The sequence below is a fragment of the Cnephaeus nilssonii genome (assembly GCF_951640355.1).
Source record: "Cnephaeus nilssonii genome assembly, chromosome: 16".
Taxonomy (NCBI): Eukaryota; Metazoa; Chordata; class Mammalia; order Chiroptera; family Vespertilionidae; genus Cnephaeus; species Cnephaeus nilssonii.
The window spans coordinates 38536171-38558537 of record NC_137087.1 but is presented as its reverse complement, the minus strand read 5'-3'; the positions used below and the strand labels follow the sequence as shown (position 1 = coordinate 38558537).

The 22367-nt window shown below is 43.1% G+C and overlaps 1 protein-coding gene across 5 annotated transcripts in view; it reads left to right on the top strand.

Moving 5' to 3' along the window:
- The window catches only part of IDE (insulin degrading enzyme), a 149303-nt gene that overhangs the window by 65186 nt on the left and 61750 nt on the right, over nucleotides 1-22367 (top strand). For 2 of the 5 annotated variants that reach the window (XM_079793460.1, XM_079793456.1), the window contains exon 1: nucleotides 4047-4231. The exons of 1 other annotated variant lie outside the window; for it this stretch is intronic. In XM_079793460.1, the coding sequence (XP_079649586.1) occupies nucleotides 4134-4231 (98 nt within the window). In that variant the 5' untranslated portion in view covers nucleotides 4047-4133. Of the gene's footprint in view, nucleotides 1-4023; nucleotides 4232-19957; nucleotides 19983-22367 lie in introns of those variants that run through there. 2 more of the 5 variants (XM_079793459.1, XM_079793457.1) reach the window with 2 other exon arrangements.

Below are 22367 nucleotides of genomic sequence, written 5' to 3'. Positions count from 1 at the left end.
GTGATATACAAAAATGACTAACGCCCTGGCCAGTGTGGTTTGGTTGAGCATTGTCCCATGCTCCAAGTTTGAGTCCCGATCCCGGCATAGGCCGGGGTTTCAGGCTTGATCCCCAGCAGGAGGTGTGCAGGAGACAGCTGGATTGATGTTTCTCTCTCCCTCTCCCTTCCTTTCTCTCTAAAATCAATAAAAAACATATTTAATCCCTAGCCAGTTTGGCTCAGTGGATAGAGTGTCTGGCCAGCGGACCAAAGGGTCCCAGGTTCAATTCTGGTTAAGGGCACATACCTTGGTTGCAGGCTCCTCCCCGGCCTGGGCCCTGGCCAGGGACATGCAGGAGCCAACCAATTGGAGTTTCACTCTGTCTTTCCCTCTCTCTTCCACTGTCTCTAAAAAATCAATGGAAAATATCCCAGGTTGAGGATTAACAAAAAAAAAATATATATATATATATATTTAAAAAAGTGTCTAAGACATCATAACTAACCTACTGCTTCTTACAAGTATGAAAGGTTAAAATCCAAATAAGTGCCTTTTGAGTGGCAAACTACTCTGGTAGCTCTGATCAGAGAGTGGTTACTTACACTGGGGTATGTGAGAAATGGAAATAAGGAAAAGTTTTGTAAAAAACTTTAATTTTATTTTTTTTTAAATATATTTTTACAAGAGGCCCAGTGCACGAAATTCGTGCATGGGGGTGTGTGTCCCTCAGCCCAGCCTGCACCCTCTCCAATCTGGGACCCCTCGAGGGATGTCTGACTGCCCGTTAAGGCCCGATCGGATCGGGCCTAAACGAGCAGTCAGACATCCCTCTCACAATCCAGGACTGCTGGCTCCCAACTGCTCGCCTGCCTGCCTTCCTGATTGCCCCTAACTGCTTCTGCCTGCCAGCCTGATCAGCCCCTAAACACTCCCCTGCCAGCCTGATTGATGCCTAACTGCTCCCCTGCCAGCCTGTTGGCCCCTAACTGCCCTCCCCTGCAGGCCTGGTCATCCCCAACTTCCCTCCTCTGCTGGCCTGGTCACCCCTAACTGCCCTCCCCTGCAGGCTTGATCACCCCCAACTGTCCTCCCTTGCAGGCCTGGTCCCTCCCAACTGTCCTCCCCTGCTGGCCTGATCGCCCACAACTGCCCTCCCTTGCAGGCCTGGTCCCTCCCCTGCTGGCCATCTTTGACCACATGGGGGCTGCCATCTTGTGTTGGAGTGATGGTCAATTTGCATATTACTCTTTTATTAGATAGGATAGAGGCCTGGTGCACGGGTGGGGACCGGCTGGTTTGCCCTGAAGGGTGTCCCGGATCAGGGTGGGGGTTCCCTTGGGGTGTGGGGTGGCCTGGGCGAAGGGCCTGTGGTGGTTTCAGGCTGGCCACGCCCCCTGGCAACCCAAGCAGAGGCCCTGGTATCTGGGATTTATTTATCTTCTATAATTGAAACTTTGTAGCCTTGAGTGGAGGCTAAGGCAGGCCAGGGCTGCAGAAGCTTGGCTTCCTCCATCACCGGGGGCAACTCAAGCCTCCTGCTCTCTCCAGCTCCGTGGCTGCCACCATTTTTGTTGGGATTTATATATCTTCTTTAATTGAAACTTTGTAGCCTTGAGTGGAGTCCAGGGCTGGCCAGGGTGTGCAGAAAGCTTGGCTTCCTCCATTGCCGGGGAAACCCAAGCCTCCTGCTCTCTCTGTGGCCGCAGCCATCTTGGTTGGGTTAATTTGCATACTAGCTCCTGATTGGCTGATGGGCGTGGCTTGTGGGTGTAGCAGAGGTATGTTCAATTTTACTCTTTTATTAGATAGGATTGATTTCAGAGAGGAAGGGAGAGGGAGAGATAGAAACATCAGTGATGATAATCATTGATTCCTTCTCCTGCATGCCCCCTACTGGGGATCAAGCCCACAACCCGGGCATGTGACCTTGACCGGAATCAAACCCGGGACCTTTCAGTATGCAGGCCAACGCTCTATCCACTGAGCCAAACCAGCTAGGGCAAGGCCATTTATTTAATTTTATTTTTATTGATTTCAGAGAGAGGAAAGGAGCGGGAGAGAGAGATAGAAACATCAATGATGAGAGAGAATCATGGATTGGCTACCTCCCACACAGCCCACAACCTGGGCATAAACCTGCCTGGGAATCAAACCGTGACCTCTGTGACCTCCGGTTCATAGGTCGAGGCTCAACCACTGAACCATGCCAGTGGGACAAAGCAATGCCATTTCAATAGGTCTTAAAAATTGCGAGAGCACTGACAAGTTAGGATTGTTATAACAATCAGATAGCTGCGTAAATTGGACTGAGTAGAGGGTGGGGGTAGAGGCTGGAAAGGTGGGGCAGTTAGTGGGTTGAGTGGTGGCCCACCAAAAGATATGTTCACCTCCTAATCCCAGGAACTTGTGTTACATTATTTGGAAAACAGGTCTTTGCAGATGTAATTGAGTTTAGGATGAGATGAGATCATTCTGGATTACCTGGATGTGCCTTAAATCCAATGACAAATGTCCTTGTAAAAGACAGAAGGAAAAAAGACATGCAGAAGAGAAGGCAACGTCAAGATGGAGGCAGAGATTGATGTGGCCACACGTCAAGGAAGCTGGCATCTTCCAGAAGCTGAAAAGTCCTGTAGGGACTGTGGCCCTGACCTCTTGCTTTGGGGCTTCTGGCCTCTAGACTGTGAGACAATACATTTCTGTTAAGCCACCACGTTTGTGGTAATTTGTTATGGCAGCCACAAGAAACTAATACAGGCGGGCTGGGGCTAGGATGTAATGTGGTGCAGTTTTACCTTGCACTTCCCTAGGAGCCCTTCCTTATCTCCAGTGCCTCAGTTTTCATCCACCCAAGGTTTGCCTTTAGCCGAAACCCTATTGTAAAAAAGATCACCTCTACCTCTTTAATGAGGCATCCACTTGATTAAAGAGCCCTTCTCCTAATTCCCATTTGTGGCAATAATAGGATTCAGAGCAGCTTTTGGCAGCAGTCTTCTGTCTACCACACCAGAAACCTAAACCACGTAAGCCAGGGAGTCACCATCCCTAATCACACTCTTCCCTAAAGACCCCGTAAAATAATGCAATACAAAGTCAGATTCATAACAATTATTATTTTTTTAAAATAACATGTTTTTATTGATTTTTAGAGAGAGAGGAAGGGACAGGGATAGAGAAAGAGAAACATCACGGATCAGCTGCCTTCTGCCTACTGGGGATCGAGCCCGAAAACCGGGCATATGCCCTGACTGGGAATCGAACCAGTGACCTCTTGGTTCTTGGGTCGAGGCTCAACCACTGAGGTCGAGGCTCAACACCGACTGGGCCATAACAATTATTAAGTTGCTCTTGAATGCAAAATACCATAAAGCCATCAGGGCAAAAAGTCTCGTCTTACAAATAATGACTAAAGTACACTGACCATCGTTGTAGTACTACACGTATATGCAGGGTGTTGTTTTTTAAATAGGAGTAATTTCTACTGTGGATATAAAAGTCCACAAAAGCCTTGTTTTGCCGTGGCCTGTCCCATATCCACCTTGCTCCTTGAAAGGCAGCTAGCTTCCCCAGGGTCCCGGCCTCCCACTGGAGGACCCCAATAGTCTAACCCCCCTCCATTTCCATCCAGTCCGTGGTCCCCATCCCTACCGCGCTCTAGAGGGAGCCCGCGGGCCTTGCAGAGCCGTGGGTCTGTTTTCTGGGAGGCAGCCTGGTTGGCTGACCTTGTTCCACCTGCGCGGCGGGGTGACAGCCAATGGGATGGCCTCCACCGACACGGCCCCTGGAGCTCACACGGTACCTGTGAGCCCCCCGTCCCCCCCGTCTCCCCCTACACACAGCCAGACTCACATCGCCGCCCTCACACGTGCTGGTGTGACTCAGCCGGGACCCTCCCCACTCGGTAAAGCCTGGACGCTGGGCTCCCGCAGCTCCCCGCCGGACTCCGTCCCGCCCGCACACTCAGACCCGGGACGCCCGCCGTCCCGCCGCCCCGCCCAGTCGGGCGCCAGGCAAAACCCGGAGCGGCGGCCACTCGGGGGCTCCCGGGAGGCGGCGCGGCGCGCGGACTGAGCATGCGCAGTGGGACAGGCCGGCGCTGAGCGCTGGAAGGAAGCGGTCGTTCGCTGTGATCCCGGCGGCTGCGCCGGGGTATGCGGTACCTGCTCGCGTGGCTGCTGCACCCCGCTTCGTCCAGCGCCTTCCGCTCGGCCCTCGGCGCCCGCCTGTCGCCCCCCGAGCGCCTCGGTGGGTAAGTGGGGCGCAGCGTTCGGGCCCTCGGGGCCCGCGGGTCACCGTGGTTTGGAGCTCGGGTTGCAAAGTGGTGATTCAGCACTTGAAGCCGCCGCCGCCGCCGCCGCCGCCCCTCACGCCGCCCGTCCCGCCGGCCTGGGCCCCAGACGGCCGCGTTGAGGCCGCTCCAGGGCCCAGGAGGGCGGCTCGCCCGGCGGGAGCGAGGGGCCTTGCTGAGAGAGGACGGCGTCCCTCGGGCCGGTGGGGGCGGATGGGGGCCGTGGCCCGGGACACGCGGCGAGTGTCCTAAGTGTGGGGGCGCGGGGCGCCGGCACGGGCGCGGGCGGAGTCACCCGGGCCCGCTCCTGGGGTCCGCGCCGGCCACCCTCCGGGGAGTCTGCCTGTGAGGGGCCGGGAAGCCGAGCGGACTGTCCCTCGCCTTGGGGTCCGGGGAGACCGCTTTCCTCTCAGCCCCGCTGTCTCCTGCGGGGACTGAGTTTTCACTGCTCCGTGGACGTGCCTGCCTTGGGAACCTTAAAAGTTTGCGTGCCTCCGCCTTAGCGGGTAGACGAGTGCTGTTGTTTCCCGGGGAATTTGGGAAGGAATTACCTTGGGGTCCATCCCAGCAGCTTCCTTGTTTTGCTCCTGAGCCAACCGAAACCCAGAAAAATTGTGCGATTTCCCCCACAGTTGCAGAGATTGTGGCAAACACCAAGATCGGGACGCAGGTTTTTTTTTTTTTTTTGCCCTCCGGTGGCGTGCTCGCTGCACCCCGATGCTCTGTGTGTACTGGATGTTGTCGGCCTTGGAGCGAACGCCGAATATACCCTTTATTGTGAATTCAGAGGAACTGGGAGAGATGGGCAGGCTTGTCTTGCCCTGCATCATTGGAACCTACCTCATCCGAACCCTTCCTTCCTCTAGTTTTGATATCGAGAACCTATCAAGTGCGGGGCACTGTGATAGACCCTCTGTGTTAAGTACTGGTGACCCACCTCCCAGGAACTGGGTCTTGGTTGGAGCGGATTGCATGACAGCGAGGGAACTGCCAGCTAAAGAGGAGGTTTGAAGAGAGTGAGAAGATGTCCAGTCATGGGCCGTGTGGGCTTTAGGAGCACAGTTCGGGGCAAAGAGAGAGAGAGGAGGGGGTCTGCGCTGACCTTTGGGGGGGAAAAAAGGCAGAAGAGGGTGGAGGACAGGCGGGGGTGGTTGTAATCCAGCCCAGGTGTGCAGACTAGTCTGTTTCTTGGGGGGGACCGTGAGCGGATTAAGTCTAGTTGCAAGCCTTAGAGAAGATCCGTGGGGGAATTAGGAGGAAACAAGTCCTGTGTTATAAAAATTAGGATAATGCTAGCCTGGGCTTTGACTCTTAGTTGGGCTTTCTTCCAGTGAATAGGAGGTAGGGAGCGGAGCCATTAAGTGTTTTTTGAGGTGGGGAGTGATGTAATGAAACTGGTGGTTTAGGAAATTAGTCTGGTGGCTGTGTGCAGGATGGAAGGGCGCGGAGAGACCTCAGGCAGAGAAACCGGTTGGGACTTAGTCTTGACTGCCTGGTCTAGGATGGCAGTAATGGTACTAAGAAGGCGTCATGTAAATAAAGGATCTGTGGAACTTGTTTTTCCTCCTCTATTTCTCTCTGCAGTATCCGCTACAACATGCTGAAAGACCCCTGAGTTCAGAGAATTGGGGGTAATAAGCATAGACAAGGTACATCCCCTAGGCCTCCTTCAAGTCAGAACAATTTTTGTTTTTAATTTGTTGCTAATAGGCTGTGTTGAGCTTCATATTGCCTCCAGTGTGCAGAATTCGTGACTTCAAAGAAAGCACTGATTTTAAGTTTTATACAGCTGAAAGGTTTGTATGGCGTACCTACAATTAGATTTTTCTCTATGGTTTTCTCCCACGGCTCTTCGCTTTCTTTGATGAAGTCCAGAGCATGGGTTGAACAGCCAAGAGCTTCACGATACAATTGTTTTCAAAGAGGGAGATTCAGGAGATTCAAAGCATAACGAATGAGATGAACCATCTAGAATGCTCCACGCTAAAAATTAGTGGCCGAGGCTAGTAAGAAAAATACAGGTCCAATCAAAAGGATCTGGGTGTAGTTTTAAGAAGGAAAGGACTAACATCTGAAGCTACCACATATTCATATCTTAAGGAAGATAGTAATCAACCCTCCATGGTGGAAAGAATGTACTGACAGAGATGGTTCCACAGCTGTTTATTGGAAGAGCTGGGATTTAACTGTTTGGTCCCAGAGCCTGAGCTCTGTTCCAGCATTCATTTCCTGTTACTGCTTGAGAAAGATCTGATTTTTAAAAAAAAACATAATAGTCTTTAAAAAAATATTTTTATTGATTTCAGAGAGGAAAGGAGAGGGAGAGAGAGAGAGATAGAAACATCAACGGTGAGAGAATCATTGATAGGCTGCCTCCGGCCCTCCCCCTACTGGGGAAGCCCGCAGCCTAGGCATGTGCCCTTGATAGGAATCAAACCCTTCAGTTCACAGGCCCTCGCTCTCTATCCACTGAGCCAAATCGGTTAGGAAAGAGATGATCTTAAAAGCATTTGTGTAAAGTCAATTCATTTTGAAAAGCAGCCTCGTTGTCTTCTGTTCAATCAAATTGGATATATTTGGGCTTTGTGAAATGATCTGAATTATTGGGGAACCTGGAGGTAATAGCCCAGTCCCTGGCAACCACATAAAACACTTGGGCATCAGTCATCTCATTTTGCAGGCAGCTCTCCTTTGCATTTCTCTATTCTCCAGGCTTAGGAAACAGTGGTGTGCCAGGTGGGACTTAACTAGCTATTAAGATTCAGGCTTTTAAAATACTTTCAAAAAGTGATAAATTTTGTCCTCTAAAAGCTTTCAGTTCAATAGTGAGTAGTTCCACTCCTTTATCTCTGACTTTTTATTAACCATTTCCACTTTTGTGTTTTGTTATTTTAATTTATTTTGGAAAGCCACAGCACTTATATCACACTACTCTTCGTTTAAAAGTAGGACTTACAAAATTCTTATAGAGTTGAAAGCTTTAAAAACTTTTATTCTCCCCTCGTCAACTATATAGTTTTTCTTTGCCTACTAAAAGTATGTAATTGTTATAAAAAAAAAAAAAAGGAAGGGGGGGACTCATAAGCTGCTCCCTGAGGGGAAGATATCCCACTCTGCCTGATGTCTTTATTGAATGAATGGTCTTCCTTCAAAACCAGCTTCCTATTGATTTCCCTAATTTTGCATATGTTGATGTTATCATTTTTGTAGTTTAGCTTGAAAATTGGTGTAATTTTTGAATCTCTCTTTTTCCCTCCACCTATTTTCAAGACCAAACTTTCTTGAGTCTTTCACCCTACTTTCTTGGGGGTAAACTTGGATCTTCCATCACCATCCTAGTTCAGATCACCATCATTTTCTCTGACATCTCACATCTACAAGTTTAATAACTGATTTTTCCAGCCTTCTGTCTTCCTACTATTTAATCCTAATCATCAGATTAATTCGACTAATGTACCACTTTCCCTATCCCATTGTCTTACTTAGACACCATCAGTGGTTCTGCACTATTTCTAGATCAAGTCCAAACTCCTTGACCCAGTATTTAAGCATCTCAGGAGCTGGCCCTAGCCTAACTTTTCAACCTAACTTTCTTCTTCTCCAGTAGACTCACTAATGTATTGTCTCTTATACATGACCTATTTATTCCCAATTCTAGAATGCCTTTCCCTCTTTTTTTTTTTTTTAAATATATCTTTATTGATTTCAGAGAGAAAGGGAGAAGGAAAGAGAGATAGAAACATGAATGATGAGAGATAATCATTGATTGGCTGCCTCCTGCACGTCCCCCAATGGGGATCAAGCCCGAAACCCAGGCATGTGCCCTCGACTGGAATCGAACCCGGGACCCTTCAGTCCGCAGGCTGATGCTCTATCCACTGAGCCAAACCAGCCAGGGCCCCTCTTTTCTTTATATGACTAAATCTGTCCTTTATAAACCTTATACAACCCCGAGTTATCTTTCCTTTTTTTCTGAACTTAATGATTTAAAGAGATTTTGAAATTTCCATTTGAAATTTAACCATATACTGCCATATATATATATATATATATATATATATATATATATATATATTAGTTATTTAATATTATACATGCCAGAGTATATAGAACAAAGGAGAATAACAAAATGAACACTTGTGTTCCCACCATCTAGTTAGGAAATACAATATTTCCAGTAACTTTGAAGCCCTCTGTACCCACTTCCCAATTGCAACCTTCTCCTCTGGAGAGGTCATATTATCCTACATTTGGATAATAAGTCCCTTGATTTTCTTTATAGCTTTATCAATCTGAATATATTCTTAAACAGTATGTTGCTTAGTTTTGTCTGCTTTTGACATTTATAATTTTAAGTTACTTTTTTAATTTAACATTATTTTTGAGATTCGTTCACATAGATGTATGCATTTACGGCTGATTGACAGTCTTACTTGAATATGCCACTGATTATTTTTCTATTTTGTTGTTGCTAGAGACTTGGGTTGTTTCATTTTTCTTCTTCCTATCATAAATAACCATGTCGTTGGTGTGCCCCAGTCCAATCTTTGGACATCTTCTCTGCCAAAACTCACTCATTAGGGTTCTCATCCAATCACATTGCTTTAAATACTATGTTAAATATGTAGCCATGAGCCACATGTTGTGCTTTTTTAAATGTAAATTAACTACAGTTAACAATTCAGTTTCTCTGTCACCCTAGCCACATTTCCAGTCTCATGTGGCTGGTGGTTACCATATGGGGCAGTGCACATATAGAACATGACCATCATCATAGAAGTTTTATGAAACTGGCCTGATCTATGTTACGACAATTCCCAAATGTATATCTCTAACCAGAACCTCTTCCCTGAATTTCAGTCTTAGGTAATAAACTTCCTACTCAACCTTTTCCCTTTGATGTCCAGTATAAATCTTGAACTCATCATGCCCAAAACCTATATCCATATCTTCTCCCTCAAAATATGCTCCTCCCACAGTCTTCTTCCCATCCCAGATAATAACATCTGTTCTTCTGTTTGTTTAGGCTAATAATTTGGAGTCATCCTTAACTCCTTTCTTGTTCTCATATCCCTCATCCAGTCAGCATATACATCCAGATCCAGACCACTTCTCACTGTCACCACCCTGATTCTAATCAGGGTGGCCTCTCAGTTTTTTTGCTTCTGCACTTGCCTCTCTACATGTAGCCTGTTCTTGTTACCACTAGCAGCATGATCTTTTTGAAATCTATGATCCTTTGAAGTTATAGATCCTTGCTAGGGAATACTTAAAACCTTGCAGTTGATCCCCATTTTGCTCAGATTTATTTTTATTTTATTTAATTAATTTATTTTTAAATATATTTTTATTGATTTCAAAGAGGAAGGGAGAGGGAGAGAGAGAGAGAGAAACATCAATGATGAGAGATAATCATTGATCAGCTGCCTCTTGCACACCCCCCACTGGGGATCGAACCTGAAATCCGGGCATGTGCCCTTGACCGGAATCGAACCCCGGACCCTTCAGTCTGCAGGCTGATGCTCTATCCACTGAGCCAAACCGGCTAGGGCTATTTTTTTTTTTCTAAAAATTTTTATTGATTGATTGATTTGAGAGAGAAAAGGAGAGAAAGATGTATCAATTTGTTGTTTCACTCCATCTTGCTCAGATTTAAAGACAGAGTCCTTATAATGGCCAAGAAGGTTCTATGGCAGTGGTTCTCAACCTTTCTAATGCTGTGACCCTTTGATACAGTTCCTCATGTTGTGGTGACCCCCAACCATAAAATTATTTTCGTTGCTACTTCATAACTGTAATTTTGCTACTGTTATGAATCGTAATGTAAATATCTGTGTTTTCCGATGGTCTTAGGCAACCCTGCTAGCGGTTCTCAACCTGTGGGTCACGATTCATAACAGTAGCAAAATTACAGTTACGAAGTAGCAACGAAAATAATTTTATGGTTGGGGGTCACCACAACATGAGGAACTGTATTAAAGGTTCGTAGCATTAGAAAGGTTGAGAACCACTGTTCTATGGGATCTGGCCTCTCACCACCTCTCTGATCTTGTTTCCAAAATAATCACTCTAAAGCCCTTTAGTCTTATTGACTGACTCACTCTTGCTCAGATTATTTGCACTGTTTTTCCTCAGCTCAAAATACTCTTCTACCAGAAAGTGGAATCAGTCTTTGGCCTTTTGTGATTCCTTATTTCTCTTAGCACAATGTCTTCGGTTTTCATCCCTGTTGTAGCATGTGTCAGAATTTTGTTCCTTTTAAAGGCTGTATAGTATTCCACAATATGTTTACATAATAACATTTTGTTTATCCATTCATCCATCACTGGACACTTACTTGGATTGCTTCCACTTTTGGCTATTATGAATAATGATGTTCTTGTGGGGGTCTTTTTTTGTGTGTGGTTTTTTTTAAATTGATTTTAGGGGGGGAAGGAGAAGGAGAGGGGGAAGAGAGAGAGAGAGCAAGAAAGAGAAAGAAACATAGATTTAAGAGAGACATTGGTTGGTTGCATCCTGTTCTGACCAGGGATTGAACCGGTAACCTAGGTATGTGCCCTGACCAGGAATCAAACCTGTGACCTTCAGGTTCACGGACAATGCTCCAATCAACTGAGAGCCACACCAGCCAGCGAGGTGTGGTGTTTCTGACACTAACCAGTGAAGAGTGTTCTAATTGTTCATTGGCTAGCTACATAAACATCAGTTGTTCTTCTTGTACCTCCCACCATTAAACCTAGTTTTTGCTTGCTGAGACAGCAGGAGGTGGGTTCACTCTTTCACCTAATAGTTTGACTATATGCACATGGCTTTTATGGATTGGTTACAGTATTGTGTAACAGTCCATTCTGATACAGATCCTTTAGGGGCTGGATGAGAAGGTGTTCCATTACTAGTCTTTGGCTTGCATTGCTATAGGGATTCTGGAGCCACAATGCCTGGATTCTGCCATTTACTTCTGTGTGTCCCAGTAATCATTACTCCCTCTTCAATCCTGTTTTCTCATCAGCAAAATGGGGACAATAAATAGTGTCTACCTCACAGGTTTGTAGTGAGTTTTAAATGAGGAAATGCATGTAATGTGTCTGTCTTCATCATGTAGTTAAGTGTTTAGTAAATGTGGACTAGAACAATAACAATGCTATCATTGCTATGAAGAGACGAAAGTGTTATGTATTTATTTCTGGACACAAGAGCACAGATGCAATTTCAAAGTAATAAAAGTTCACTTTGGGCTTATAAACTTAGAGCCTTGTGCATTAAAGTCCTTTAAGTTTTATCTTTCCAAAGATTCTTTCTGTACTATTCTGAAAATTTCAAAGAATAAAGATCACCTAGTATCTATTATCCATAGTAACCATACTCAACATTTCTGTGAGTATCCTTCCAAAGATATAGTCTCTGTACATAAAATAAACTTTTTAATTTGGTGGAGTGGTTAAAGAGCATTTTGCTTTGGTGTCTGAAGACCTGGATTTGAATCCTAGTTCTCTTATTTAATGCCTGTGTGGCCCAACCAAATAACTTTTATGAGGTTTAATTCCCCATGCAGGAAAAATGAGAATCAAAGGGTCTGTGTGAGGGGTGCATTGAAGGTATAATTCCCATAAAGAGTTTGTGCTGTGCAAGATACTGACTACAGGTTCAGTAAGGGTCTGTCCCAGTGCTCCTCTCTGAGGCAGATTTGACTAGTGCACTAGATTGCTCACTCAAGGACAGGGTTTCTGTGCATCGCTCTTCTTCATTATCAGTTTTACCCCTCTTTTCATTTAAGCCTTTTTTTGTTTGTTTGTTTAGATTTTTAAAAATAAATAAAGAGATGGGAGTTTAAAGCAGATAGCTTTGTGTGTTTTGATGAAGCTATCTCATGGTTTTATGTGGATCAAATTGGTTGTAGTGATTCTCATCCATTATTTTTTGGATAATAAAGTCAGAACTATAAACTAGGGTCTTTCATTCTTTTTTAAAATATATATATTTTATTGATTTTTTACAGAGAGGAAGGGAGAGGGATAGAGAGTTAGAAACATCGATGAGAGAGAAACATCAATCAGCTGCCTCCTGCACACTCCCCACTGGGTATGTGCCTGCAACCAAGGTACATGCCCTTGACTGGAATCGAACCTGGGACCCTTGAGTCTGCAGGCCGACGCTCTATCCACTGAGCCAAACCGGCTAGAGCGGGTCTTTCATTCTTGACACTATTGACATTTTGGGCTGGATAATTCTTTGTGGTAGGGACTGCTCTGTGCAATGTAGGATGCTGAGTAGCATACCTGTTCTCCGCTCACTAGTTGCCAGTTGCGTACTTCAGTTTTGACAGTTCAGTTGGGATGCATTGCCACATGTCCCTTTGGGGAGCAAAATTGACATCTATTGAGAAACACAGACTATAAACTGTGGCTCACCTATAGCAGTTACAAAGGGATAATTATTTACCTGGTTTTCTGAGTCTTATAAAGTACTATCCTATTACTAGCCTGTCTAGTCAATGTTTTTGACCTCTGGAGATGACCATATGCAACTGGAATATGCATGAGTCTATGTTAAGAATGTTAGTAATAATATGGTGGTTATTGAGGTTATCTATTTGCATCTCACCTCCCTAGGACCATAATTGTGATTATGATTATAATATAAGGTTACCATTTATGGTTGCCTACTTTGTACCAGAGACTACCTTGGTGAAGTTTATTTATACCTATATAACTACTTTATAGGAGAAATGCCATAAGTGCTGCCCAAGTGTAATGCAATTTTAGGTGCCTCTGTCAATTTAATGGACCCATCTGAACACTTCATCTGACTCTTACTGGCAAAGTTAAATGAGCTCACAAGCCCAGTGTGACCAGAAGAGTCCAATAGTATCCAGGATCTAGGCAGCAAAGTGGTCATTTGGTAAAGGTGAAGGTTTATAATTACTTGAACACTGGCTGGAAGTGGTCAGTGGATCAGTACTGGCATGGAGAATAATATTAAGGCAGAGTGCAGGTCAAGCTTCCTGAACCAGCATTAGCTGAAGAGGGCAGGATTCTCCTCCTGTCAGAACTAGAGTGTACAAACGGATGGAACTGAACCTCTAGTAGAGATACACACAGAATACAGAATATGTGTGTTTGTGGTTTGCCTTCCTTGGAGGGCTGTCTTGAGAGAATTAGTTACATGTTGGTAACTCTTCCTGCCCTGTGATTTAAATTAATCTTTAGAGACCATGACAGGGATCTTTGAGCTGTCCTGCTGCTCTGGGATCATGGAGCATCTATGAGCATATGTAAAATTAATTCTGAGTTTAAAGAAATGTTTACTATATATATTATTCATTTTGTTTCGTTTTAAAATAAAGAACGTATCCAGTTCAAATCCTGGCTTAATTGTTGTTTGATGTAAATGTTGAAAAGTTGTTGAGGGGAGAATTTATTTAAAGTTTAATCACCGTGGCCTGTTGCTCAGTGTTTAGAGCATCGGCCCGAGGACTGAAGGGCATGTGTCTCCGTTGCAGGTTTAATATCTGGCTCCAGTCCAGCCTCTTGCGGGAGGCAACCAGTTGATGTGTCTCTTACATCAATGTTTCTCTCTCTCTTCCTCTCCCCCCTCCCACCTCTTCCTACCCTTTCACTCTCTTTAAAAATCAATGAAAAAGATATCTTCAGGTGAGGATTACAAAAAATTATAAAGTTTAATCATTTTGCTTTATTTTGATTACATTTATTGCTCTGTCAATTTAATTGGTTGCTGGAAATATTGTTTTACTTTTTAAATCTTAACGAGTTTAAAGTAAGTAATTACTAAAATTAGTTTTCAAATCTTAACATAATGAGTAAAGACTTGATTAAAATATTTAACATACTTTATTATTGACTTAGTTGACTCATGCTGTACTTGGCTTCCTATTTCTTGTGGCCAGAATGACATCAATAGAATTGTCTCGGACACACCTGAGAAGGTTTAGATAATTATCATGTTAATTGGACTATTATTTCTTAGTGAGCCATCTCTGTTTAGCACCTGTTTGATATGGATAGCTACTTTTCATTATCCAAGTGGTATTGTTTCTAGGATGACTTTTGGTGATTGATATTTATAGCCTTGAGTAATTCATACCTCCCTCCCCCTTTTATTATACTGCTTTCTGATGTTTTAAAAACTTTTAATTAAAATATATATCATAAGTGTTCAGCTTGATGAATTTACACAAACCGAACATGTCTGTATAGCCAGACCAGTACCCAGAAACCTCCCTCATTCTTCCTTCTAATGACTACCTCTTACCCTCCAAGCTAACCACTATCCTAACATAAAGGCATAGCTTGTCCTTGCACTTTATATATATGGGAGGATACAGTATTTATTCTTTTGCATCCAGGGTCTTTCAACCTTTTTAGTGAGATTCATCCTTATTTTTGTGCTTTATTCTAGATTATTCATTTTCATTGTTGTATACTATTCCGTTGTGTGAATATGTCACAGTTTATCCTTTTACTGTTGAGGGACATTTGATCATTTCTAGTTTTAGCTATTATGAATAGAATTACTATGAGCATATAAATGCATTTATTTTGGGTGTATATCTAATACATGAATTGTTAGGTCATATTGTCAGTTTTATATATACTTTATATAAGTATGTACTGCCAGTTTTTAAATAATGATTGTATTAATTTGCATTCCCACCAGCAGTGTATGAGAGTTTGGGTTGCCCCAAAACTTCTCTATCACCTGCTATTTTCCAACTTTTTCATTTTAGCGTTCTGGTAGGAATGTAGTGGTATCTCAGTTTAACTCCTGTGGCAAAAATAAGCTGTGAATTTGGGGCATCTTGGGGCTTTAATCTGTCACACTGTTACTGGAAAGGGGTCTGCCTAGGGCTGCCAGGTAGTGTGTGGGTTCTTGACTTCATGCAGGAAAAATTTCACGAGTCCAGGTGACTATGAGGGAATGTTATTAAAGCTGGGGACAGTAAGACAAGAAAGAAAGGGCTTACTATAAAGCAACAGGGAAGCCTAGGCTGGGCTGCCCTAGCTCTCTGGGCAAGTCAGAGGAAAGGGCCTTGGGGCCATATTCAGAGGACTAGCCTGTGATGAGCTGCCCGTTGCTCCCCAGGTTGCAAGTCCCCTGGAGTCCCTTAGAGCAAGCATGTCAAACTCGAAGCCCGCAGGCCACACGTGGCCCACAATGAATATTTTTGTCGCCCAGCCAATATAACGGTATGTAAGAAACGTTTTAATAAAAATTTCGTAAGTTAATTTTTACAATATCCTGTTATACATAAGTATTAATAACGAACTACAACATTCGATAATGACTGATTACTATAATCGTGTTGCATTCGTATTTCTCTTACGCGCCTTATGTGCAGGCACATTATTTCTCTACACTAATACTAGCAGCGAATATTTTAGCAGCTGATTGCCACGTCATTAGTCTTGTACTGACTTGTTTGGTGTGCGCAATAGGAAATATTTTGCTTTTGGAGAACAAGAAAGATAGGTTTATTTGCGCTATGCTTATTCATTTGTGCAGTTATTCAGTGTTTGGTAAGTTAATGTTCAAGAAAAAAATTAATTTTTATTAAAATGTTCTATTATTTTATGTTAACGATTACTCATTATTTCAGCCCTTTGTATTCAGCATTTCTCTATTGAAATAAACCTACTTTTCTATGAAAATTGAAGCTTTTGTTTTTTTTTGCGGCCCACATAAACTTAAACCTTGTTTATTTGGCCCGTGTTAGCTTTTGAGTTTGACATGCTTGCCTTAGAGTGTAGGAGATGCGTGCCTATGGGGAGATAGTGGGGGAAGAAGAGGAGAAATGGAATGGCTGGGGCTGTTCCTCAATAGGAAGAACACTGTCTTGAGGCTTTATTTCTTTCTCACACGCAGGAATCTTAGGGGAGGGTTTCAACAGAAGATTCATGTTTTCTAGGTGTGCTCCTACAGGGTCGTGGTCTTCACTAATTGGTCAGTGTCAGTCAGGGTCATCAGTCATCGCAGCCCGTGTCATCAGTACACCTGGTTTTGCTGCTTTTCTGGTCTGGAGCTTAAATATCTGAGGCCTGGATGTTATTTCTAGGGAGGTGACTTTCTGTATCTGCTGTAAATTGCTCTGTCAGTTTTTTCAGCTGTCTGCTCAGTTTCTCTATTTCATTTGTTCTGGCCTATCTCAACACCTTGTGCCTACTTAAGCTTCACTTGTTTCTCTTCCCCAGAGTAGAATTCTTTTGCTTGGGCCAAGCATGATCTTCAAGCCACACCCAGAATTGCCCAATACCTCCAGAGAAGAAAACAGATGATGATCATCAGCTCATCTCCCAGCTCACCCCTTTCTGGAATTCTAGTCCCTCTGATCCTTATTGCTTGTACAACTCTCCAATATCTTTAAAAATGTGATTTTTGTAATTTATTGTGGCTTTTGTAGTTATTGAAACTGAATCAGGTTGCCATGACCTATTATATCCTACTCAGAAATGGAAGTTGTCAGTGGAGTGTTGTGACTTTTTTACATACACAGTCATGCCAGCCATGAATTATGTTAGTCTACCTCCCCTTCCTGTCACATCTATATGTGTTTTCTTTTTCTTGCATTATTGAACTGGCCAGTACAGTGTTGATAGAAGAGATTGTAGTAGCATCCTGTTTGTGGGGATGAAGGGCTATTCTCCCTTTTATTTTTAGTTTGCTGACTTTTTTTTAAGGACATGAATGATTATTGAATTTAGTTAAGTATTTTTCTGCATCTACCAAGATGATTACTGTTAGATCTGATCAGATAATTGAATTGATACCCCCTCCTCTGGGAACTGACCTTTAGGCCACTTCACAATGGACATTCCACTTGCTTAGACCACATTCCACTTGCTAAGACCATTATCTCTCCCCTCCGGAGTTTCCCAGAATCTGGACCTGCACAGAGAATTCTCCGCCTAGAAAAAGCCCACCTAGAGTCCTTTAAAAACTTCTGACTCCCAGTCTTTGGGGCTCAGCCCATCTGGTATTCAGATGATCTAATAAATTTATAATTCTTCATCCCTTTTGGCCTCAGGCGTTCCTCCTTCGGCAACCCTAACAATTACATGGTTTTTCTTTCTTTTTTTCTGTTCCTATGGCTTAATGCAATGGTCGGCAAACTCATTAGTCAACAGAGCCAAATATCAACAGTACAACAATTGATATTTTTTTTGAGAGCCACATTTTTTAAACTTAAATTTCTTCTAACGCCACTTCTTCAAAATAGACTCGCCCAGGCCGTGGTATTTTGTGGAAGAGCCACACTCAAGGGGCCAAAGAGCCGCATGTGGCTCGCGAGCTGCAGTTTGCCCACCCGGGCTTAATGGATGCATCTAAAAAATAAATTACCCATAACCCTACTATATCTACTGTAGTAATTATTTTCATATTCCCTTTTATGCATGAGACAATTCTATACTCTCTTCTCTCTTCAAACCTGCTATACATTTAATCCTGTTATACTTTTTTCTTTTCCTTTTTCTCTTTCTTTTTCTTTTTCTTTTTCTTAGCAAAGTATAGTGAGAAAATATGGTTCTCAGCCCAGGGACTCCTTTGGCAGATTGGAAGCATTCTTCCAGCCTCCTTCTACTACTTACCTCTGTTTTACATGGGAAGTAGAAGAGGAAAACAGAAAACGTTTCTTGCATCATTTATTTTGACCTATTTAAAATTTTATTTCCTTGCTTTGTTATTTGGGATTGTTCGGAGAATGGGGTCAGGGAAGGGCTTTGGGGTGGTAACTGGGAGCGGAGAAAGGAAGCCATTTATGATTTCCTTAAGTACTGCCTTCTGCTCCTCCCCTTCCTATGCTCCTCTTTCGTTATAGGTCCCTCCAGCTTTGCCACAAATCAGGTATGTGAATGCCCTTGGGCAAATCACTTAATTCTTGAGCTTTCGTTTCCTCATCTGGGGTTAAGGAAAATGAAAAGATTAAATTAGCAGTTTATAAAGCATATGACACTTTAAAAATGGAGTGATTGTTAGGATTAGTACAGTGGCATCTTTCTCACATTTTCTAACAGCCTGAAGCCTATCTGTGGAGGAAGGATACTTGTGAAACACCCTAGGTTACCAAATACACATATAAGAAACCTTCGATAGCCTGGCCATGGTGGTTCAGTGTTAGAGCGTCAACCTGAAACCAAAATGTGGGGTTTTAGTCTGAAAAATGGGTTCACGGACAAAAACGGTTAATGGAGGAAAAGTTCATTGAGAGAAGCCAGTCCTGGAAAAAGTGCACCTGGGGTTCTGGGAGCAGGCCAATTTCGCTTCTCCCCCCTTTTCTCTCTCCTCCTTCCTTCTTCCCTCCTTCCCTCCCTCCCTTTCACTCTTTCTAAAAAAAAAAAACAACAAAAAACAAAAAAACCCTAAAACTTTGTGATTTATAGGACAAACTTGTAATAACTGAACATCTGCTCTTATTCTGCAAATGACCTTCTTCCCCTCTGAAGCCCCAAGGCACATTGTACCTCATCCCTAGCTTGGATTTTCATACATACCATTTATACCTTTCTGTCTGTGAACCTCTTATGTATGTGGGATCACTGACTCTCTCATATATGTGGGGTTCACATAATACATACATATGTAATTAAATTTAGTTAATTTCTCTTGTTACTCTGTCTCATGTTGTCTTAATTATTAGACTACCCAAAGGAACCTAGAAGGGTAGAGTAAAATATCTTCCTCCCCCACATAAGCTTGTCACTTTTAGAATAAACAGCCATTCTATATAATAAAAGGCTAATATGCAAATTGACCAAACGGCAGAACAGCCAGTTGCTATGATGTGCACTGACCACCATGGGGCAAACGCTCAAAACACGAGCTGCCCCTGGTGTTCAGTGTGCTCAGCCAGAAGCCAGGCTCACGGCTAGCGAGTGCAGCGGTGGTGGTGGGAGCCTCCCCGTGGGGAGTGGGCCTAAGCCATCAGTCAGACATCCCCCGAGGGCTCCCGGACTGCGAGAGGGTGCAGGCTGGGCTGAGGTACCCCCCCCTGAGTGCATGAATCTTGTGCACCAGGCCTCTAGTCCTGTATAATAAAAGGCTAATATGCAAATTGTCCCCTTGGAGGTTCGACTGACCAGGAGTTCGACTATTCGCTATGACGTGCGCTGACTACCAGGGGGAGGTGCGGAACGAAGGAAAGCCCCGGCTGGCAGCCGGGGGAAGGAAGGCCCTGATCAGCCCTCATTGCCGGCCAGGCCTAGGGACCTCTAGTTGTATATATGCACCAAAATTAGAACAAAATTTGCAAAAGCACATATCTCTAAAATGATACTGTTACAGGATTTCTTATTCATTTAAGAGTTTGTTTGCTTTTTCTTTGTAAACACCTTTCCAGAAGGTGCACAGTTAGAACACCTGACATTTTGCCTGAAACAAAGGCAAACATTCATCATGAGAAAACAATTCAATTGACAGGATTTTAGTTTATACCCACCTTTATAATCTAGCTTGTGTATGAGGTAAGGGGTACTGATCTCTGTAACTGAAGATGATTCCCTGAGACATGTTATTTTTTTAGGTCAAGTAATGTAAACAGTATTTGGGAATATGTAGTCTTATAGTGAAGCATTCTAGTACTACCACTACCTTCTTATTCTTATTTACCTCTGCTTTCTGTGGGGAAGAAATGTTTATGGTATGATTCTGATTTCAGGCATTTTCTCCTGGGATGCCTCCTTCTCGTTCAGAGTGCCATAGGGTAAGCTCAGCTTCCGCCTGTGGTTTGGCAGTGGGTGGATGGATTCCACAGAAGGGTGGTTTTGATACATAATTGACTATTAGCATGATCATTCACCTGTTTGGGTTTATAGGTCATTCATTTAGAAATTAGAAATGGATCAAATCTAACAAAGGCAACAAAGTTTCTCAATCTATTCATTGTACTATGCAACACTTAAAGAGTTATGAGAAAAAAGGATTGTAAAAGATCATCTGAATAAAAGATTATTTGCAGAAAAAAATTCTTCTTGACATGAGAATTTGGAAATGACTTATTTGGGAATTTGTTTTTGCAAACCTGCCTTTATATGTCCAGATCTCTCAGTGAAAGTTCTGGTTGTAGTTTTATTAACACCAAGCTCTTGTATTTCCTCTCTATGCCTCATGTTTTTTTTTCTCAGCACCAGTCCTTTCCTCTGGTAACTCCCTCTTATTTGGCATGCTTCTATTCACCTACTCTCTTTCCTCTCTCCCCTCCTAAAAAGTTAGGTGTCCCCCTTCCATTACTCCCATAGTGCCCTGGACAACTGTGCCACACAGTTAAAAGTTGACTTGTTTTCATGTCTGTCGCTAGGCTGGGTTTCTTTTTTTTTTTTTTTTTTAAATATATTTTATTGATTTTTTACAGAGAGGAATAGAGAGTTAGAAACATCGATCAGCTGCCTCTTGCACACCCCCCACTGGGGATGTGCCCGCAACCAAGGCACATGCCCTTGACCGGAACCGAACCCGGGACCCTTGAGTCCGCAGGCCGACGCTCTATCCACTGAGCCAAACCGGTTTCGGCTAGGCTGGGTTTCTTAAGAGCCAAGGCTCTGGCATACTCATCTTTGTAGCCAGCATGCATGGTGTAGTGTCTGGATCTTCATAGGCCTCCTTAAATGTTTATTTGGATTTCGAGGTGCTGGAGTGGGCACAGTTAATAACTGAGTTCTAGTTGTAACTTTGGCTATATAATCTTGGACAAGTGATTTCAGGTTCCTGAGCTTTAGTTTTCTTAAAAGTAAGATAGGGGACTAGCCCATTTGGGGATCTTGTTAAAATACAGATTCTGGCTCAGCAGGTCTCTGGTGGTTTCTGATATTTTACATATTTAACAAGCTCCCGGGAAGAGTCCTGCTAGTCCATGAACTGCAAAGAATTAGGTAACATCTAATGATTCTTCCAGCTTTTAAATACTAACCTTCTGTGTTGTAAATTCTAAACAAAATTACAAAATATGCTGTAATTACTAAATATCTCTCCAAGTTCATGAGAATGCTTAACACCGACAATTCTGTGCCTTTGATGAAGTTTCCAATGTGTAATAAAGTCCCTGAAATTGAAAGTTATTCCAATATTTTGACTTTGACAGGTTAAAAATATCAAATAAATGTTTGGGAAACATTTGATTTAGCACTAGCTTGTCATCTAAAAGTCAGAATACTTGCTTGTTCACTCTTTGTTGGGTGCAAATTGGAGAACATTTGTAATAAATAAAATTATTTTTGAATGCTGTATGCTAATGAGCTGAGATGGATAGACACGTGATCTCATGAGTATAAATACAGAGACAGGCAAGCTGTTGATGAGTTCATCATCATCAGAAGAGTTCCAGATCATTTCCTTCAGTTTTCCAGAAGGTGAGAATCAAATTGTTGTAGGATGTGTTGGTAGACATGCTTTAGGTAAAGCCAGCCTGTGCTATTGAATATGGATTGCTGGGAAGGATCTTGTTTGAAAATGCTGCTATTAACTCTTTTGGCTTTTGCTTCAAGAAGTCATATTTGATTCAGGAGCATTGTCAGCTTGGAAATTTATAGTTGTCCTTGATCTCATATACAAATGTCTAAAAGTAGTTGGACTAATTTTTATGTTTGACTTATAGAATAAATCTCTTTATTCTTAGCCATACCACAGATATTAACCAATCATAGCTTCAATGCCCAAATGAGTTATATAATGCCTCTGATTAATTTTTTCTTTTAAGAAAATGAAGATCTGGACAAGAGAAATTGAACCCTGAAAAAAGTACAGAATGTAGCCTGTAGTTGAGGGTGGTTATCTTAATTATAATGAATTTTTCACCTCCCATAGAATAAGACAGTTTGTCCTCCCTAACTGATCTGTATTTGGTCTCACTACAGTTGTGGATTGGTAGAAGTTTCAGAGCTCCGCCATCATCAGCATCAGCATTATTACATTTTAGTTGCTTGTAACTTTTGGTTCCCCTAAATGAAACTGGCTGGGCAAGCACAGTAGAGAGCTTTGGGTGTAAACAATGGCAATGGAACCAAAACAGCCTTTAGTTTTTGCTCCCACTGAGTGGAATTCATCACTAAAATCCCAGTCCCCTCCCTTCCTCTAGTAGAGCTTTGCAGGGAGG